This window comes from Neltuma alba, unplaced genomic scaffold (assembly GCF_004799145.2).
Source record: "Neltuma alba isolate B1F8T4 unplaced genomic scaffold, ASM479914v2 tig00012014_pilon, whole genome shotgun sequence".
Classification (NCBI taxonomy): Eukaryota; Viridiplantae; Streptophyta; class Magnoliopsida; order Fabales; family Fabaceae; genus Neltuma; species Neltuma alba.
Window position 1 is genome coordinate 1,052,585 of NW_021636585.1, and position 16,269 is coordinate 1,068,853.

General features: G+C 36.8%; 1 protein-coding gene across 2 annotated transcripts; it reads left to right on the plus strand.

The window, feature by feature from the left end:
- Nucleotides 1-1,403: 1,403 nt before the first annotated feature.
- On the plus strand, nt 1,404-6,760 carry LOC114721186 (bromodomain testis-specific protein). Of its 2 annotated transcripts, none has more exons than XM_028907005.1 (8): nt 1,404-1,466; nt 1,966-2,571; nt 2,711-2,788; nt 3,323-3,566; nt 4,281-4,359; nt 5,063-5,198; nt 5,545-5,928; nt 6,238-6,760. In XM_028907005.1, exons 2-8 carry the CDS (start codon nt 1,981-1,983, stop codon nt 6,439-6,441), a joined length of 1,716 nt encoding a protein of 571 aa, XP_028762838.1. In that variant the 5' UTR covers nt 1,404-1,466; nt 1,966-1,980; the 3' UTR covers nt 6,442-6,760. The 2 variants fall into 2 exon arrangements, with proteins under 2 accessions (XP_028762838.1, XP_028762839.1); XM_028907006.1 differs by having other exon boundaries at nt 4,284-4,359.
- The last annotated feature ends 9,509 nt before the right edge of the window (nt 6,761-16,269 follow it).

The window sequence follows — 16,269 nt, forward strand, 5'->3', positions numbered from 1 at the left end:
TTAAATTTCAATTTCATTGTCTCGCCTTAATTATAAGTCTTCTCTATAATTTGAATATTTGTCATACAATGGATTGCTTTACTCTTCCCATTCAGAGATTTCAAATTTTTTATATTGATCAGGGATAATGTGGGATGATGAGTGATATATCGTAAATTCACTTTACAGTGTAATTATATATATATTTAATTTGAAACTATAACGTTGACTTTTAATTTCTATAATATTCATGTTATTTACACAGGTCTTAAAAGTTAAAGAAGTTTAAAAACACTCAAAATAAAATTATTTCTTGGCATTAAAAAAATTATTTCTATCTTTTAAAATTAAAAAAATACGGTGAATATACTCTACTAATTAATCTAAATAGCTTTGATATGAATTTTATAATGCTCTTCCAGTCCTAAATATAAAGCCCCTTTTATAGTGTAATTTGTACTATAAAAAGAATCTTATATTTAGTACTGGAGTAGTATTCAGATAAGAAGCACTGCACTAATTTTATAACGAAAAAAAGGCGTTATCAATTAAAACAATAACTACTATTAGATAACTTGTAATCTAAAGGGAAGTTGGACTTTGAATGATGTTATTTATCTGAATTCACTTTTATCATATATTTCTACGATTCTATTTATAAGGGAGTATTTTTTTGAGTGATTTATGCAAGTCATTTCGTTAAAGTTTATTATACGAATGAATGTACCCTTTTATTTCTAATTTACTTATTATTCTATAGATTGTTATTTTGTTGGAATATATATTAAATAGAAGTAATGCTAAAAAATTAATAAATTGAATTTATTTTTTTATTTTTTTATTTTGGTCCTTATATATTTCTTCTCTTTATCAAATCTTTTAATTTTACTCTTTTAATACCATTAATGTTTATGACTTTTCTCCATTAGCATTGTTAGACCGTGCGCAAAAGCTAATTGTACTAACAAAATAAAACTAAATGATTTAATATGGAGAGAAAAATTTATATATATCAAATTAAAAATAAAAAAAATTAAAAGTGCCTCAAAAATGGTTTTCCCAAAATTTTATTTGGTCTCAGTAAAACATGTTGAATATGTCTTCATAATTAAAATTAAAGGATTGTGTATATATTTGGAAAATGGAGAGAGGGACTTTAACTCGTGTTTGGTTTTGGGTTTGAACTGCTCCGTGTCTTTAAATTTTGGGCTTTTAGATTTTTCAAGCGGCCCGATAATTTGGGCCCAATCCAACGATTGGGACATAGTAACAAACACAAAAAATCCAAACCCTTATTGATCGCTTCGGCGTTGGGGTCGTCTTCATAATCAGCACTGGTAATCGCCGTCAAAATTCCCTCTTAAATCGAAGACTCGAAAGCCCCTCACAAATCCTTAAAAAATAAATAAACAAAATAAAAATAAAATTCGCTTCGCTTTCCAAAACATATAAAAGGAACTCACTAACCACGCACTCGGATTTTCAAGGTACGCATCTCCTCCTCTCTGTGCTTCTTTTGCTGCTACTGTTATAATGTTATTGTTCCCCCGTCCAGTTTCTGTTCAATTTCGGTTTTTAAGCCGGTCGACATGAAATTCAGTGTTTATGAAGCTTGATAGTATATAATTGTGGTCCTGGAAAGTTTTGGTTTCTTGTTTTTGAACTCGGGGTTAATTGTTTTGTTGTAATGTCTTCAAGTTGCGTCGATTTCTGGGTTTTCGCCATTCGAACATTTTGGGAGATATTATGACTATTCTAGATAAATCTATTGTGTTTTCATGTTCAAAAGCTTTGGTTCTATGACTGAATACTCCTTGCTGCATCAGAAATGTTCTGAGAGGACAAAAGAAGATAACGGAAAAAGGATATCTTTCTGCAAAACATTTGTTAGCGCAAGATTAGTTTAGAGTGATGCCTAGTGTAGTATTCTTTGGATGGCGGTTTGGTTCTTTCAGTTTGACTCTGTCTGTTCTTAAACTTGCTCAGGAATCTAGTTAGAATATGAAACGCAAGCGTGGTAATAAGAAAGCGAAGTGCAAAGTTGCCCCTGTAATCAGTGCTAATGAGACGAGCGGAAATAAGGAAGAAGCATCTGGTTTGGATGAATATGGTAACAATAAATCTGACTCTGGAATGGAAGCTGATACGCCTTCCTCGACTGGGACAGACCACCATTACAACCTTGCCAGCATAAATCCTGATGGTTCTGTTGAGAAGGCAGCAGGGAAATCGGTTGGGCGTGTTAAAGTGAAGCTCAGGACGTCAAAAATGTTAGATTCCCAGCCTACTTCTTCTGATGCTCCTACTCAAAGCGATACTGACAAGAGTAGCCAGCATCAAGGGCTTGAGAAACAAGGTGTAAATACTGAGAGAACGGAAGACAGTGCTAATTCATTGCCTGAGATTAAATTGAGTGTTCTCTCAAAGAAAGCTGGGAGCATAAAAATTAAGTCCTCAAAGGTCTTGGGATCAAGTTCTAGTCAGACAGGAAAAGTTTTGCCCCCATCGGGTGGTCATACTCATCATAAAGAAACCAATGCCACTAAAAAAAATCCACGATACAATAAGCAAGAATTGGATGCTGCTTTAGTGGTGCGTTGAAGATTTTCATATTGGTTTTCCTTGTTTTATGGTTTTGCAGATTGTTTCCTTTTAATCATGCGGGCCTACAATTTCAATTATTAATGCATCTGTACCTTGGATCCTGTCTCCACCCGCTCCCTTTTCATAGGTTATAAGAAAGGTGATGAGGATGGATGCTGCCGAACCTTTTAATGTTCCTGTAAATCCTGAGGCTCTGGGAATCCCTGTAAGTACAAACATGTTCAAGTAGGCTTTCCGATGAATCTGCTTTCTGTAGGTGGCTCTCAAGTTATGTTTAAGTCCCTTGTTGATTCTTCTCCTAGACATTATGAAACTCCTCTGATATGATGCCAAATGGATCCAAAATGATCAAAGCCTTTTGAGGTGGTTTATTTGTTGATTTCTTAGCTTGGATTTTGTGCTTTCATTTTTCACAGCGTGTGGTTTCTTTTTGTAATTTTCTACAGATATTTATTGGCATCATTCTTATTTTAGAATTTTTCACTGCTTAACTTAACTTAGCCCACCTTCAAGGGAAAAATTTGCCAAAAGTGAAGTTAAAATTTAATTTACTGGCTAACTCAATGTGTTTTCGTGTGAACTATTTATTGGATGTCTGTAATTGTTTAATGAATGTTAATTGTTGCTAAATTTGGTCCTGGAGGCTATTATGATTCATTATAAAATTTAAGAAAAAAGGGAATACGTTATTGATTATGATTTTCTGTCTAATGCTATTGACTATGCTGCCTGGAACCAGGACTATTTTGATATTATAGACACGCCAATGGATTTTGGAACTATATGCAGCAATCTCGAAAGGAATGACAAGTATATGAATTCAGAGGACGTATTTAAAGATGTTCAATACATTTGGAGCAATTGTTACAAGTATAACAATAAGGGTGACTATATCTTGGATCTTATGAGGCGAGTGAAGAAGAATTTTATGAAGTACTGGAGTGCAGCTGGATTATACAGTGAACAATCGAGAGGACCTAGAGGTGTGGTGGTTTCTATAGATGCTCTTTTTTTTAGTTTAAAAGGTTAATCCCTTTCTCTTTGATGCATATGATGTATGCAGCAAAGTGTTCAATTGATGTTGTTCTGTTATGCTCTTTTATATCATTTTCCCTAAAACATAGCTGATTGGCTGGAAATGTTGATATTTTCGTTCCCTCTTTTTCTGTATTAATATTTGTAAAAAATGCTCTTGAGGGGAAAAAAGATGATTTTGTCCATTTTCTATTTATCATCTGCCTCTTTCCCTTGCTCTTCTTTTACTCCAGCTCCTCTTGTTTGTCTTGGAGAAAAGCTAGAAAATTGGATATGAAGGCAGAATGTCAATGTTCTTGTGTGGAATGGAGACATGATTTTGTCCTTTTTCTATTTATCATCTGCCCCTTTCCCTTTCTTTTCTTTTACTTCAGCTTCCCTTCTTTGTGTTGGATAAAAAGCTAGGAAATTGGATATGAAGGCAGAATATCAGTGTTCTTGTGTGGAATGTAGACAGAATACAAGTGATTTTATTTTTTGCTGTTGGTACTCTGCTGGGACGTTCAGAAAATGGTCTGTTTATTATCTTAGTCTTGTGCATGTCAAAACTTGTTTTCCTGTTGCACAACCTTTTGAACCTTGAGAGGATTTTTATTTTGTAAGGTACTGTGCCATGGTACTCTGGTATCTATTTGAGCTTGCTTTTTTCACTTGAACTTCAGCAGATGATGGAGGACAGTCTGGTGAAGGAAAAGTAGCGAAGGGCAGTCAAGCAAAGCAAAAGTCAAAAAAGCGTCATGGGTGTGTATTCCTGAACTGCCTTCTTCCTTGTTAACTACTATTTTACCTTTGTAGTAATTATGCTTATGCAGAGGTAATTGTGCCATGATCAAATCCCTTGTTGAAATTTTTTTTTTGTCTTCATTAAATAAACAAAACCAACAACTTTATCAAGATATCCTACTCTATAGGAGCTTTGAAAATGGTTAGTGGTTCTTATTCAGCAAAATATGAGTAGCTACTAACACTTGTGTCAAATAGGTACCTGCATTTCATTGTATCTCATGCTATCTTGTCTTGTATATTCGGAACTTTAGATCTTTTCTTTCCAATCTTTTTGTCAAGCATGGACATGAACTTTATTTCACTCAATTCTAGAATCTATCTAATGGTGAAATTTAATGTTTCCTAGAATCTCATTGGTCAGGCTGGTTATTTGAACAGGAGCATTATAAATTTTAAGTAAATTATTTCATAGCATGGGCATGGGTAATTGAAATTCCTTCAAGATGCTCTGCCTTGAGTTTTTTAGTGCCATTATGGTGTAAGCTTGGGCAATTCTTTAATAGATGTTTTTTCCATGAACCATGACGTTTTCACCGTGGTTGCCTTGCAGTTATATTGTATCCTACATTTTTTTTTTCCTTGTTTTTCTTCTTCTGAAATGAGTGCTGACGTTTTTAAAATACATACTGATTGGTTAATAGAAATTATTTACTTTCAGAAGACGCCACAAACACGATTGTTTATGTGCTATTTGTGTTCTAAAGCGCCGGAGAAGGGAAAGGGAAGAGAGTGCCCGAATTGCCAAGGCCAGTATTGGATCTGGCGATGATAGACATGCCAGAGAGAAACAAGAGGTATGGTATAAATAATTTTATACCCTAACGTTTTATCTGTTTAGAAATGTGTCTGGAAATTTGAAAGTAATTTAGGATGCATAATAGCTTATTAAGTTTATATCGTCAAATACAAATATGGAGTTGGCTGCAACGCATTTAACTATCCTACTTCATAGTGAGCCCATATATTTATATGATGTGCATCGTAAGGGCATTTAAAGTCAAGGAATAATGTACATGGCCCTGATAAAGATAAAAAAGAACTTGCACTTATTGTAACTATTCATCTGAGAATGAAAAGAATAAAACTGGCTTGCTTTATATGCCAACATACATGATTTGTATTGTTTGCCTTGTTTTTAAGGAATCCATGCAGGTAGATAGCCCTGGAAGCGAGGATTCATCCTCAAATATGGATGAATCTCAGAGCACTGATGGGGATGTTGAGGAGGAAAAAGGAGAGGAAGTGAAAACGGAGGCTGGTGACAAACAGTTTAGTCCTTCTGAGGGGAAGCAAAAGGACATGGACATTGATGATGAGGATGATGAAGATGAAGATGACGACAATGATGAGGAAGAAGGGGAGGTGGAGGAGGATGGAGAGGAGGAAGATGAAGAGACTGAGGGAGGCATCCAGAAGAAACACAAGGGTGAGAATCTCAAGCCGTTACATCCTGGAGATGAGACTGCTGTTAAAGGAGAACAACAAGAAGGACAAGCTTTGGCTATCCAGCAACAGAAGCTCAAGGTACTTCAAACTACTTATTATGATATCGTCCGCATTACCTGACATCTTCAATTCTATATGCTGTGGTGTACGATTCCTTTTTATTGTTGGACTGGATAGGATTCAAGTGAAGTTCTCTAGATTTGTGCTGCTGAATTGTGAAATGAAATTAAAATATGGGGACAATTTTTAGTCTTTTACAATTTAATTGTTCTTACATTTCATGATGACACCTTAAATTTGCATCTAGATATCCTGTCACTAATACAATTATTCTGTTACCTGTAGTTGCAACCTGCAAGTTACAAATATTGTTTACTCTGTTTGTAGGAATCCCGGAATAAACAGGAGAGAGCCAAGTTGCTTGAGAAATTTTGTTATGATAACCCTCAGCTTTCCAGCTTATGTGCAGCTCTGTTTCCTAAAAGCAGTGTATCTGTATGGAGTGGTCCAAACTCACTGAATCATCAGCGTAAAACTTTTGGTACTCGTACTAATTCCATTTCTGCTGCTGTTCAGACTCTGATGAAGTAGTTTTTGCTTTTGATTTGTTTCACTACTGTCAAAACAACCTGAATTTTATGTTACTTGAGTTGTTCTGACTGACTTTTACTTTCCTCAGCGTATGATGGTCATTAACTTCAGGGATTATGAGAGCAAAAGAGCGAATTTGAATAATTCTGCATCCCCCCAGTCTTCTTATAATTTGAATAGGGCATTGTGTTTGTCAGCAGCTTATTTTATAAAAGCTTAAGTTTCCTGATTACTTTTCTTGTAATATAATTTTGGCACTGCTTCTGCAAACATCATTGCTAACTTTTAGTTTCACGGTATCTCAACCATATTTTTTCCCTATTGAAGAGAATTCTCACCAACTTGGAATTTGATTTTATTTCCTCAAAGACATACAAGGCCACATGAAAAAGCAGTGCAAAGGGCAACAAAATTAGACAACAACAGAACGTAAAACGTCCCTATCCTTTTTTTTTTGGACCAGAAAAGATGCATTCATTAAAAGCCAAACGAAAAGGGAAGGTTCCAACAACAGCAAGAAAAAACGCAGTACAAGAAGAAAGATAAAACACAAAGGCCGCCACACATCAGCCTATCCCTTCCCTGTTTGCATCTAAGAATAGCTGGTACTCACAATCTGGTTCAATATCTGAAGCTTCCCGACGGAGGATAGAGGCTAGAGGAGGTGGTGATTCAAAGATCAGACCGTTAGGTCCCAACTCCCTTGAAGCTAAGGCAGCCAAAGCATCGGCAGCAACGTTTCCTGTTCGAGGAATTAGAGAAAATGAGATCCACCGTCGTTCCCGCACCAGATCGAGGATATCAGATAGTAAGTTATGGACTGTCCAGGGACACCCATGGAAGCTTTTAGAGGTAAGAGACATGAATAATTCCTTACAATCCATCTCTATGATAACAGATGAGTGCCTCCACTCATTAGCTAACAACACAGCTTTAGCAGCAGCGAGGATTTCAGCATGGATAGCAGATTGGGCTTGTACATGTTCCATCCACCCTTTCAAGAAAGATCCTTTGCTGTCTCTGCACACAATACCTATTCCAGCTTTATGATCTTTACTATTGAAAGCACCATCACAGTTAATTTTGATTGTTGGAGACTGAGGTTTCCTCCACTTAAATAAAGGTTTGGAGACCCCAGTAGTTGGTGCTGCAGCGTCTGGAATATTTACCTCCCAGTATTCTTGTAGACTTCTACTTGTTAACTCAATAGCAGTAGAAGGACTAGGCTGTTCCTGTTCAAAGACCCATCTGCATCGAAGCTTCCATATATGCCAGCACATAGTTGCCACATAGGCACATCTATAATCCGGTTCATCAACATCAGTAATCAAAAAATGTTCCAGCCAAAAGTCAAAACTTGTAATAGAGGCGTGATTTATGCGAAGACCCAAAGCACAACCAAACCAGGCCACTTTAACCCAATCACAAAGAAGAAATAAATGCTCAATAGTTTCAGTAGCAACACCACAAACAGGACAAACAGGGTGTGTGGAGCATTTTCTTTTGTATAGGGCATCCTTAGTGGCTATCGCTTGATTCAAAATTCGCCAAATAAAATTTCTAATTTTTGGAGCTACTTTTAGCTTCCACACTGCAGCCCAAATCCTTGTATCCACCTTACGGGATGGGGAGGCTCGAATGAAAACCATCTTGTCGTTAGAGGCAGACACAGATGCTCTATAGCCTTTACGCACATTGTACTTCCCATCCTTTGCTGCTGCCCAAATTAATTTATCATCCCGGGGTATGGCAGAAAGATGTATAGCTTGAACTTTATCAACAAAGCTTTGCTCAGTACAGTCTGAGATCGATGATAGGTTCCACTGCCTTCTTTCTATTAAATCGGACACCAGGGAGTCCGGGTTGACAATAGCATTTGGCTTTGGGGCTAATAGAAATTTGTCAGCATCAGGAATCCACGGATCTTTCCAGATTTGAATGCTATGGCCATTACCTACTTGCCAACACAGGTTTTTCTTTAAAAATTCCCTACCCGTAAGGATACTGTCCCAGACCCATGAGGCTTTGTGCCCCTTTTCAGCCTTCATGAAAGAAGTTGTAGGGAAATACAAGCTCTTCAGGACCTTTACCCAAAGACTCTCAGGTTGATGAATAATTCTCCAGGCCGTTTTAGCTAGCAGAGCGTCATTGAACCCCATGAAGTCCTTAAAACCCATACCTCCCTCTTTCTTTGATTTACTTAAGGATTTCCACGCTACCCAATGAATTTTTCCTCCTACACTCGAATTGCCCCAGAAAAAATTTGAGACTAGACTGTCAAGAGCTACACAAGTCTGCTGAGGGAATTTAAAGCATGACATGGGGTATATGGGAATAGCATTTATAACTGCTTTAATCATAACTTCCCGACCCGCAAAGGATAAGCATTTTTTCTTCCAACCTAGCACCTTGCGTCCCATTTTGTCTCTCACATAAGCCAAGGCAGCATTCTTAGAGGTACCCCAAAGAATAGGGAGCCCCAAGTATTTTCCTGGATCTGTCACCTCCGGAATATTCAAACAATTTACAGTGGAGCTTCTGACATGGTCTGGTGTATTTGTTGAGAAGAATACACTAGATTTCTCAAAATTAATTCTTTGACCAGAAGCATTACAGTAATCGTGCAAAGTCTTCATGAACAGCTCACAGTTGCTTCTGTCAGCATTCAGAAAAATGATTGTATCGTCCGCAAAAAGGCTATGAGTCAGCATGGGACCTTGACGGCAAAGCTTAATTCCCATAAGGTTACCGTGCTCAGCATGGAAAGAGATCATGGAGGAGAGAGCTTCCGAGGCGATAATAAAGAGATAGGGAGATAAAGGATCCCCCTGGCGCAGTCCTCTCTGGGGTTTTATATTAGCAATCTGTTTACCAGATAACATCACATTAAAAGAGACACTACGGATGCACTTCATAACCCACTCAACCCATTTTGCACAGAAGTTCATTTTAAGCATAACTCCTTCCAGAAAATTCCATTCCAATCTATCATAGGCCTTGTTCATATCTATCTTAATAGCTACCTCAAACTTGTCACCAGATTTTTTATTCTTCAAATAGTGAAATGCCTCATGCACAATTATACTATTATCCTGAATAAGACGGCTTGGGACAAAAGCTCTTTGGGATTCAGAGACACAATCATCAAGAACCAATTTCAGCCTATTTGCCAAAATCTTAGCAATAATCTTATAAGCAAAGTTGCACAAACTAATAGGCCTATACTGTGAGATAGTTTCAGGGATGTCCACTTTAGGAATCAAAATCATATTAGTAACATTCAACTGAGTTAATTCCTCTCCTGAATCAAAGAAACTTTTCACCAAAGAAATTAAAGAGACTCTTACCTCTTCCCAAGAGTGTTGATAGAAGTGCCCATTAAAGCCATCAGGGCCCGGGGCTTTGAAGGCACCAAGTTGAAAAGTGGCTTCCTTGACTTCTGCCTCAGTTATGGGGAGGGTAAGAAGATGGTTCTGCTGCTCACTAACCCTCGGCTTAATAAAATACAGAACAGTATCCAAATGCCCCTTACTAGAGCTATTAAAGAGGGAGGTGTAGAAATCTGTGATATGATGGGATATATCTTCCACCTGCTCCAGCCAATCTCCATTGTGATTCTTCAGACGTAGAACCATATTTCGCTGTCTTCGCATTATGGCAGTGCGATGAAAAAATTTAGTGTTCAGGTCCCCTGCCTTCAGCCAATTGACTCTAGATCTCTGCCACCAGTAAAGCTCTTCTTTTTTCCATACTACTTCAAGTTCAGCAGTCAGCGCACTGATACTCTCTTTCACATCTTCAGTATACACATTTGCCTTCAAAGCTTCCACTTTTCCAATGAGGTCAGTTATAAGCTTCCTGTTATTTGGGAAGGCCAATCGACTCCATCTTCTTAGAGCCTCTCTACAGCGGTTTAAAAAGCTTATAAAAGCCTCCAAGCCGCTGGAATATAAAGAAATATCAGCGTCCCAGCAATCTCTTATAATCTGAGAGTAATCAGGATGTGTTACCCATACAGCTTCAAACTTAAAAGACTTTGGAGTTCTTGAGTCCACAAAACAGAGATCCAACAAGAGTATATGATGGTCTGAAGCAACTGGTTCTATATGGAAAGCCAAAGCCTTTGGAAAGGCATCTTTAAATTCTGAATTGCCTAAAGCACGATCAAGGCGTTCTTTAATATGAGCATCCCCTGTTCTTTGATTACTCCATGTATACCTAGACCCTTTAGCTTCAATCTCTATCAGTTCACAATCATACACCAATTGCTGGAAATTGAAGACTCTTCTTAGCACATGGGGGTTTCCCCCGAGTTTATCATCTTGTGAGAGCAGTTCATTAAAGTCCCCCAAACACAGCCAAGGAGAGCTAATATTATTTGCAATAGCCCGAATCTGATTCCAAAACCTCATTCGTTCATGTTCTACAGGGGGACCATAAACAAAGGAGATATAATCAGGTATATACGTACCACTAGAGCTTACCTTTGTATGAATGATATTCTTGGATCCACTGATGATATTAACTGCTACTGAGTCAGACCACCATAATGCTAATCCACCAGAGAGTCCCACTGGAGGGATATACCAACATTCATCGAACCCACAGCTACTCCGTATTCTTTCAAGAAACTTTCTTTTTTTCTTAGTCTCCATGAGGAAGACAATAACGGGCTTATTTTTTCTAACCACATCCTTGAGGTTCTGAACTGCCAAGTGAGCCCCCAATCCTTGGCAGTTCCAAGCTAGGATACTCATGGCGCTTGGGTGGCTGATTTAGGACAGCCACCAGAACCTCCAGCTTCAATGTTATCATCAGATACCTTGCCTTCACTAGAAAAACTGAACCAGCTATCTGGGAAATCAATTTCTTCAATGTCCCTTCCCTTACTCCTTGCACAGGGTTTGGGTTTACTTAGGTCCCTGAGACACTGTTTCAATCTGCAGAAGCTTTTCCGACGTGGTGCTTTATGGGATGTAGCTATGCTTTCTCCAGCTTCTTGGGTTTCCTCTTCGTCCTGAAACAGACGCCTTCTCTTTACCTGAATTGGGGAATCAGGATCAGAAGCTCGCCTTTTCAATTGAACTTCAGTTAGGCGCTTTGACACTTCAGAGATAGGCGTTAACTGTGTGACTGGAATAAGAGCCTTACAGATTTCCCCTGGTCCCTCGGTCACTACATTCAACTCTTTGGAACTGTTTACTTCAGACTTACGATCCATTGGTGATTTATCATTCAACACCTTCGGCCCCATATTCAATTGGGTTAAATATACTGGTTCTCTCTGGATGATAGGGTTAACTTTATACGCTTTTTTTGGACTTGCCTTCTCCCCTGTATCCGTTTCAACACCACTCGTCCCTACTACCTTATCATTTCCAGGCGCTTCTGACATACCAGAGCTGACTTCAGCTTGTAGGGGCTCTTCATTCCAATCCAGACGTTTTTGCACCCTTGTAACCGCACCTCCACTACTATCTCCAAACCCATAACGTATTTTTTCCACATTCCCGCTACTCGCTTTATGAGTTTGAGTACTACGCGCCGATAACTCCAGCCGAAAATCTTCTTCTGTCCACTTCTGCTCATATTTAACTACAGTCTCATCCCTGTCTCTCTCTGCTGTCGTCGCTAGCCACGGACCGTATAAATCATTGCCATATTCATCAAGAGCTTCTTCACATTTACAAGCTCTACTATCATGTCCCAATCTCCCACATTTGTAACAAAATGCCTGTAGACGCTCATATTTAACTGAGACCCATACTTCAGATTTATCAGGGCGTTCTACCCAGAATCCGTGAACCAGCGGCTTTTTCAAGTTAACCAGGACCCGAGCTCTACCAAAACTTCGATGAAATTTGCCATTCACTTTTGGTTTTTCGTACCAAACTAACTCCCCCACCAAACTACCCATTCTGCATATATTCTCTTCTAGTTCCAGTATACCTAACGGAGCATTGTGGAACTGGACCCAAAAGGGGGTTCGATTAAAGTTAACCTCATCGATAACCATAAATTCTGACCAGTCATGTATACTCATAAGAGAGCCCTGAATAGACCAAGGTCTCCCTCGCAAGAATCTATGTTTGTCCTTTAAATCAGCAAAGGTAAACATAAAGGCCTCATTATTCATCTCAACAATTTCTGTTCCTTCCCCTAAGTTCCAACCCTTACGGATTGTTGCCCAGATAGATTTCTTACTTACCCCTTTCTCTGCTATCACTTTGCCAATAGCCATTTTGCTGGTTTTTCCGCTTTTCCTAGAATCGTTCCAGATCACATTGAGTTTCAGACCACTGCGTCCTGCCCTGCTTCCTCCTGACTCCATCCTTCCCCTGTTCCTCCCACCTCCGACAACTACCAGAACAAAGCCAACACACGAACGCACACACGCCACTCGGCAACGAGATTCCCAATGAGGAAATCAAGTCGGAAATATCAATCGGAACACCACAGTGGGTGGAGTCCGTACTCTCAAGGCCGCACAAGACGACGACTTAATTACTTCTGTCACTCTTAAAAACGTCCCTATCCTTGAAGGATTCTAACAAGTTCTTATGATATATTTTGGCGAGCAAGTCAATTCACACATTTATTTGCTTATTTAAAAAATATAATTAAAAAATAACAATTCAATTCTACATTGTAAGATCCTTGATCTTCCTAACAGAATCGGAGGGTGGTTGGTTTTGTGAAAACTAAACGTGAGAGTCTCAATCAATCAAAATATAAGTATAATGATTTTGGAGTATTTTTCGCTATCAGAAGACAAATAATAGCCTAATAGGTTAGGTGGCTAGCTAAAACCGAAGTGGAAAATTTAAATGGGTGTGCATGGATCCGCAGATGGATACACAAAGCTAAGGTTAAAAGAGTTTCAAAAGCATCGACACGACGTCGTTTCTAGGCGTTATTCACAATTCTTTTTCTCACCCAGAGACATGTATTCCATTCAAACACACATGCACATTTAAGCGTTTGCTTTCTTTGAGTGTTTGATTATATCTAAAACCTCATGCTCTCAGAACTAAGCAAACATCGTTCACTATATGCCCACAACTTTGTGCAGGTAATTAATTTGTTGTAGTGATTCTGAGAACTTCATTTCTTTCTCTCTTTCCACACAAATTAGACTTTTTTTTTTTTTGCAATACGATTCTAAGTTATAATGTTTATGAAGAATAATGTGATGTATTACATATCCTAAACTCTATATCTCATATGTTGATTTGACAAGACTTTCTGTTTTTTTCCTTCTTTGAACGAATAAGAGATTATAAATTGGGTAAAGTAGTATCCAACATCTCGATATTATTTATTGTGCATCCAGTACCATGATGTCAATTTTTTTATGCTTCAAATATCCTAAAGATTAGGATATTAGACATAATTAAAAAAATAATATCAGGGTGCTTAATACATGAAGAAAATAATATCAGGATACTGGATGTAACACAAATAAGATTAGAGTGTTGAATATACCTAAAAAATAAGATTAGGATACTGAATGCTACTTTACTCTTATAAATTTATAATGTCAATTTTGAGGTTTGGCAAACAGGAACATGATGACCGAAGGAGATTGGGAGAGATCTGATGGGTTGATGAGATCATCAAAAATAGACAAAAACATGTCACAAACCATAAGCTTGTTCAACAAGTATCTTCTCTCAAGGCCTCACAACAACATTGGATCAACAAATAATATACATGAATTCAAATTAATCAATCCCACTTTGTTTAAAAATAAACCTCCTTTTCTTGAGACCAAGCTTCTTGCCCGGAAAAGGTAGGTGTGGATTTTGATTAATTACCAATGAATTTAATTACCTTGCGTATCATAAGGATTTCTCTTTTCTATTAGTTCCTTTGAATTAGATAAAAAAGATTCTTGAATAAGGTATTCAGTCGGACAGGTTTTAGTAACAAACAAGTAAGTAATATATAAGAACCTGTCTTGGGCGATCCTAAATATAAAAAGTAGATAATTAATTTATAAAAATTAAGAAGTTAGTTTATTGTAAAAAAGGTATGTTACTTTTCTTAACATATCCCTAGTAATCATTTGTAATAGAACCACCTCTTGGAGAGAATTCATTTAATATATGTCGTCAATAAGAATAATTTAAGTAAAAAATTGTAAATTTCGAAAACAAAAGAGATTGAGAATTATTGTTAAGGACAATTAATGTCATCATTAACAACAGCAGAGGTCAGATCATGTTCACCTGACCAACTCACAATATTTCATGATGGTGCTCTTCACGTGTCTATGATCATGCTCCTCTTGATAAGGTTTTCTTTTTTAATTTTTTTTATGCCACAACATAGTAATTAATTGATTATTGGTATTAATTAATAATTAATTACTTAATAACTGGTTTTGGTTAAGGTCAAGTTATTTTGCTTCTTGCTGGTGAAAGCTCATAAACTAATACTACAACTCCAAAAATGGACAAACAACCACCAACTCAACTTATGTACCATACACCTCTCTCCGTGTGTAGTTTGTTATTACAAAAAGGGTCCGAAACGAAAGCTGCTAATTAATGTTTGATGTTTAGAAATTCATTATTTAATGTTATGAATATTAAGCAGGACACTTTGTGTGAGAACGGAACAAACTAATGATTGTGATTAGGAAATTAATAATAGGAAATTTAATTAATTGTGTTCAGGCATCCCAATGGCAAAAGAAGGCATTCACTCCAATCTTTTCTCAAGAAACGCCATTAAAATAGGTATTTTATTTATTTCTACTCTATTGCAGTATCTCTTTCTCACACAAGGAATATTAATTGTTAAGTAAAAAATTATTATGAGTCTGAACCCATATGAATGCAGAAAGAAGAAACTAGCACCCTATGCTTCTGATATTTATCATAGATCAAGCAACAATAAAGAAAAAGAAGGTGCATGCAAGAAGGAAGCAGTTTCTCTCTAATGCCTTTCCCTCACAAGGATTGTGAGAATTAGAACCAATATGCATGTATTTATATACTACTTCTGATTATTAATATAAAAATTTATTTGACTTTTATTTTGATTTTAAATATAAGACTTTAATCCACTTTGTCTCTTATATTTATCTATTTTTCAAAGTAGTCTTTATAATAATGATAGTTCTAATCGATGTATTTGATTAGTAAGAATATTTTAGAAAAGATAACACCTATTTATTACAAATAATTAACTTGTCTATTTTTTTTAATCTACTCAAATTAATTAACTAACTCTTACATAAAAATTAAAGGTAGTATATGGTTAGGAATAACACTAAAGAATATTACCACATATGAAACTGCATATTGCTATTGTCTCCAACAATGTTGTCGCAAAAACTACACTTTAGTACCCATGACTCAACATTTGCATATTTATATGGAACTTATACCCTGTTCTGTTATTTTAGAATGGGAGAATCCTTCCAAAAAAAGTGTGAAATTGGTAAATAATCAGGTTTGCTAATAATATTTTAATATGATTTGTCAACTTGCAAATAACAACACATTTTTATTGCAATTCCTTCTTTGAGGTTTATTAAATTAAAATTTTTTTTTCATGGAATTCCTCCATCAATCTGTTCATTGACCATCATATGTATTTACGACAAGAGCTCTAAAATAATGTCGTCTGTACATACTCCGAACAGAATCTATTTATCGTTTGCCTTTGTTGTGTCTTACGACAAGAGAAGAAAGAATTCATATGGGCGAAACTTTTTTTTTTTGGGGGGGGGGGGTTATGAAATATAGAAAAAAGAGCAATATGTAAATAATACTTCTATATTTAGGACCGGAAGAGTATCAGTTTGAGAAGATTATT

Excerpts from the sequence above, each read along its gene's own strand:
- LOC114721186 (XM_028907005.1), top strand. The coding sequence starts at position 1,981 with ATGAAACGCAAGCGTGGTAATAAGAAAGCGAAGTGCAAAGTTGCCCCT. Across the intron at positions 4,360-5,062 it reads AAGTCAAAAAAGCGTCATGG|AAGACGCCACAAACACGATT; the intron begins GTGTGTATTCCT and ends ATTTACTTTCAG. Across the intron at positions 5,199-5,544 it reads ATGCCAGAGAGAAACAAGAG|GAATCCATGCAGGTAGATAG; the intron begins GTATGGTATAAA and ends CTTGTTTTTAAG.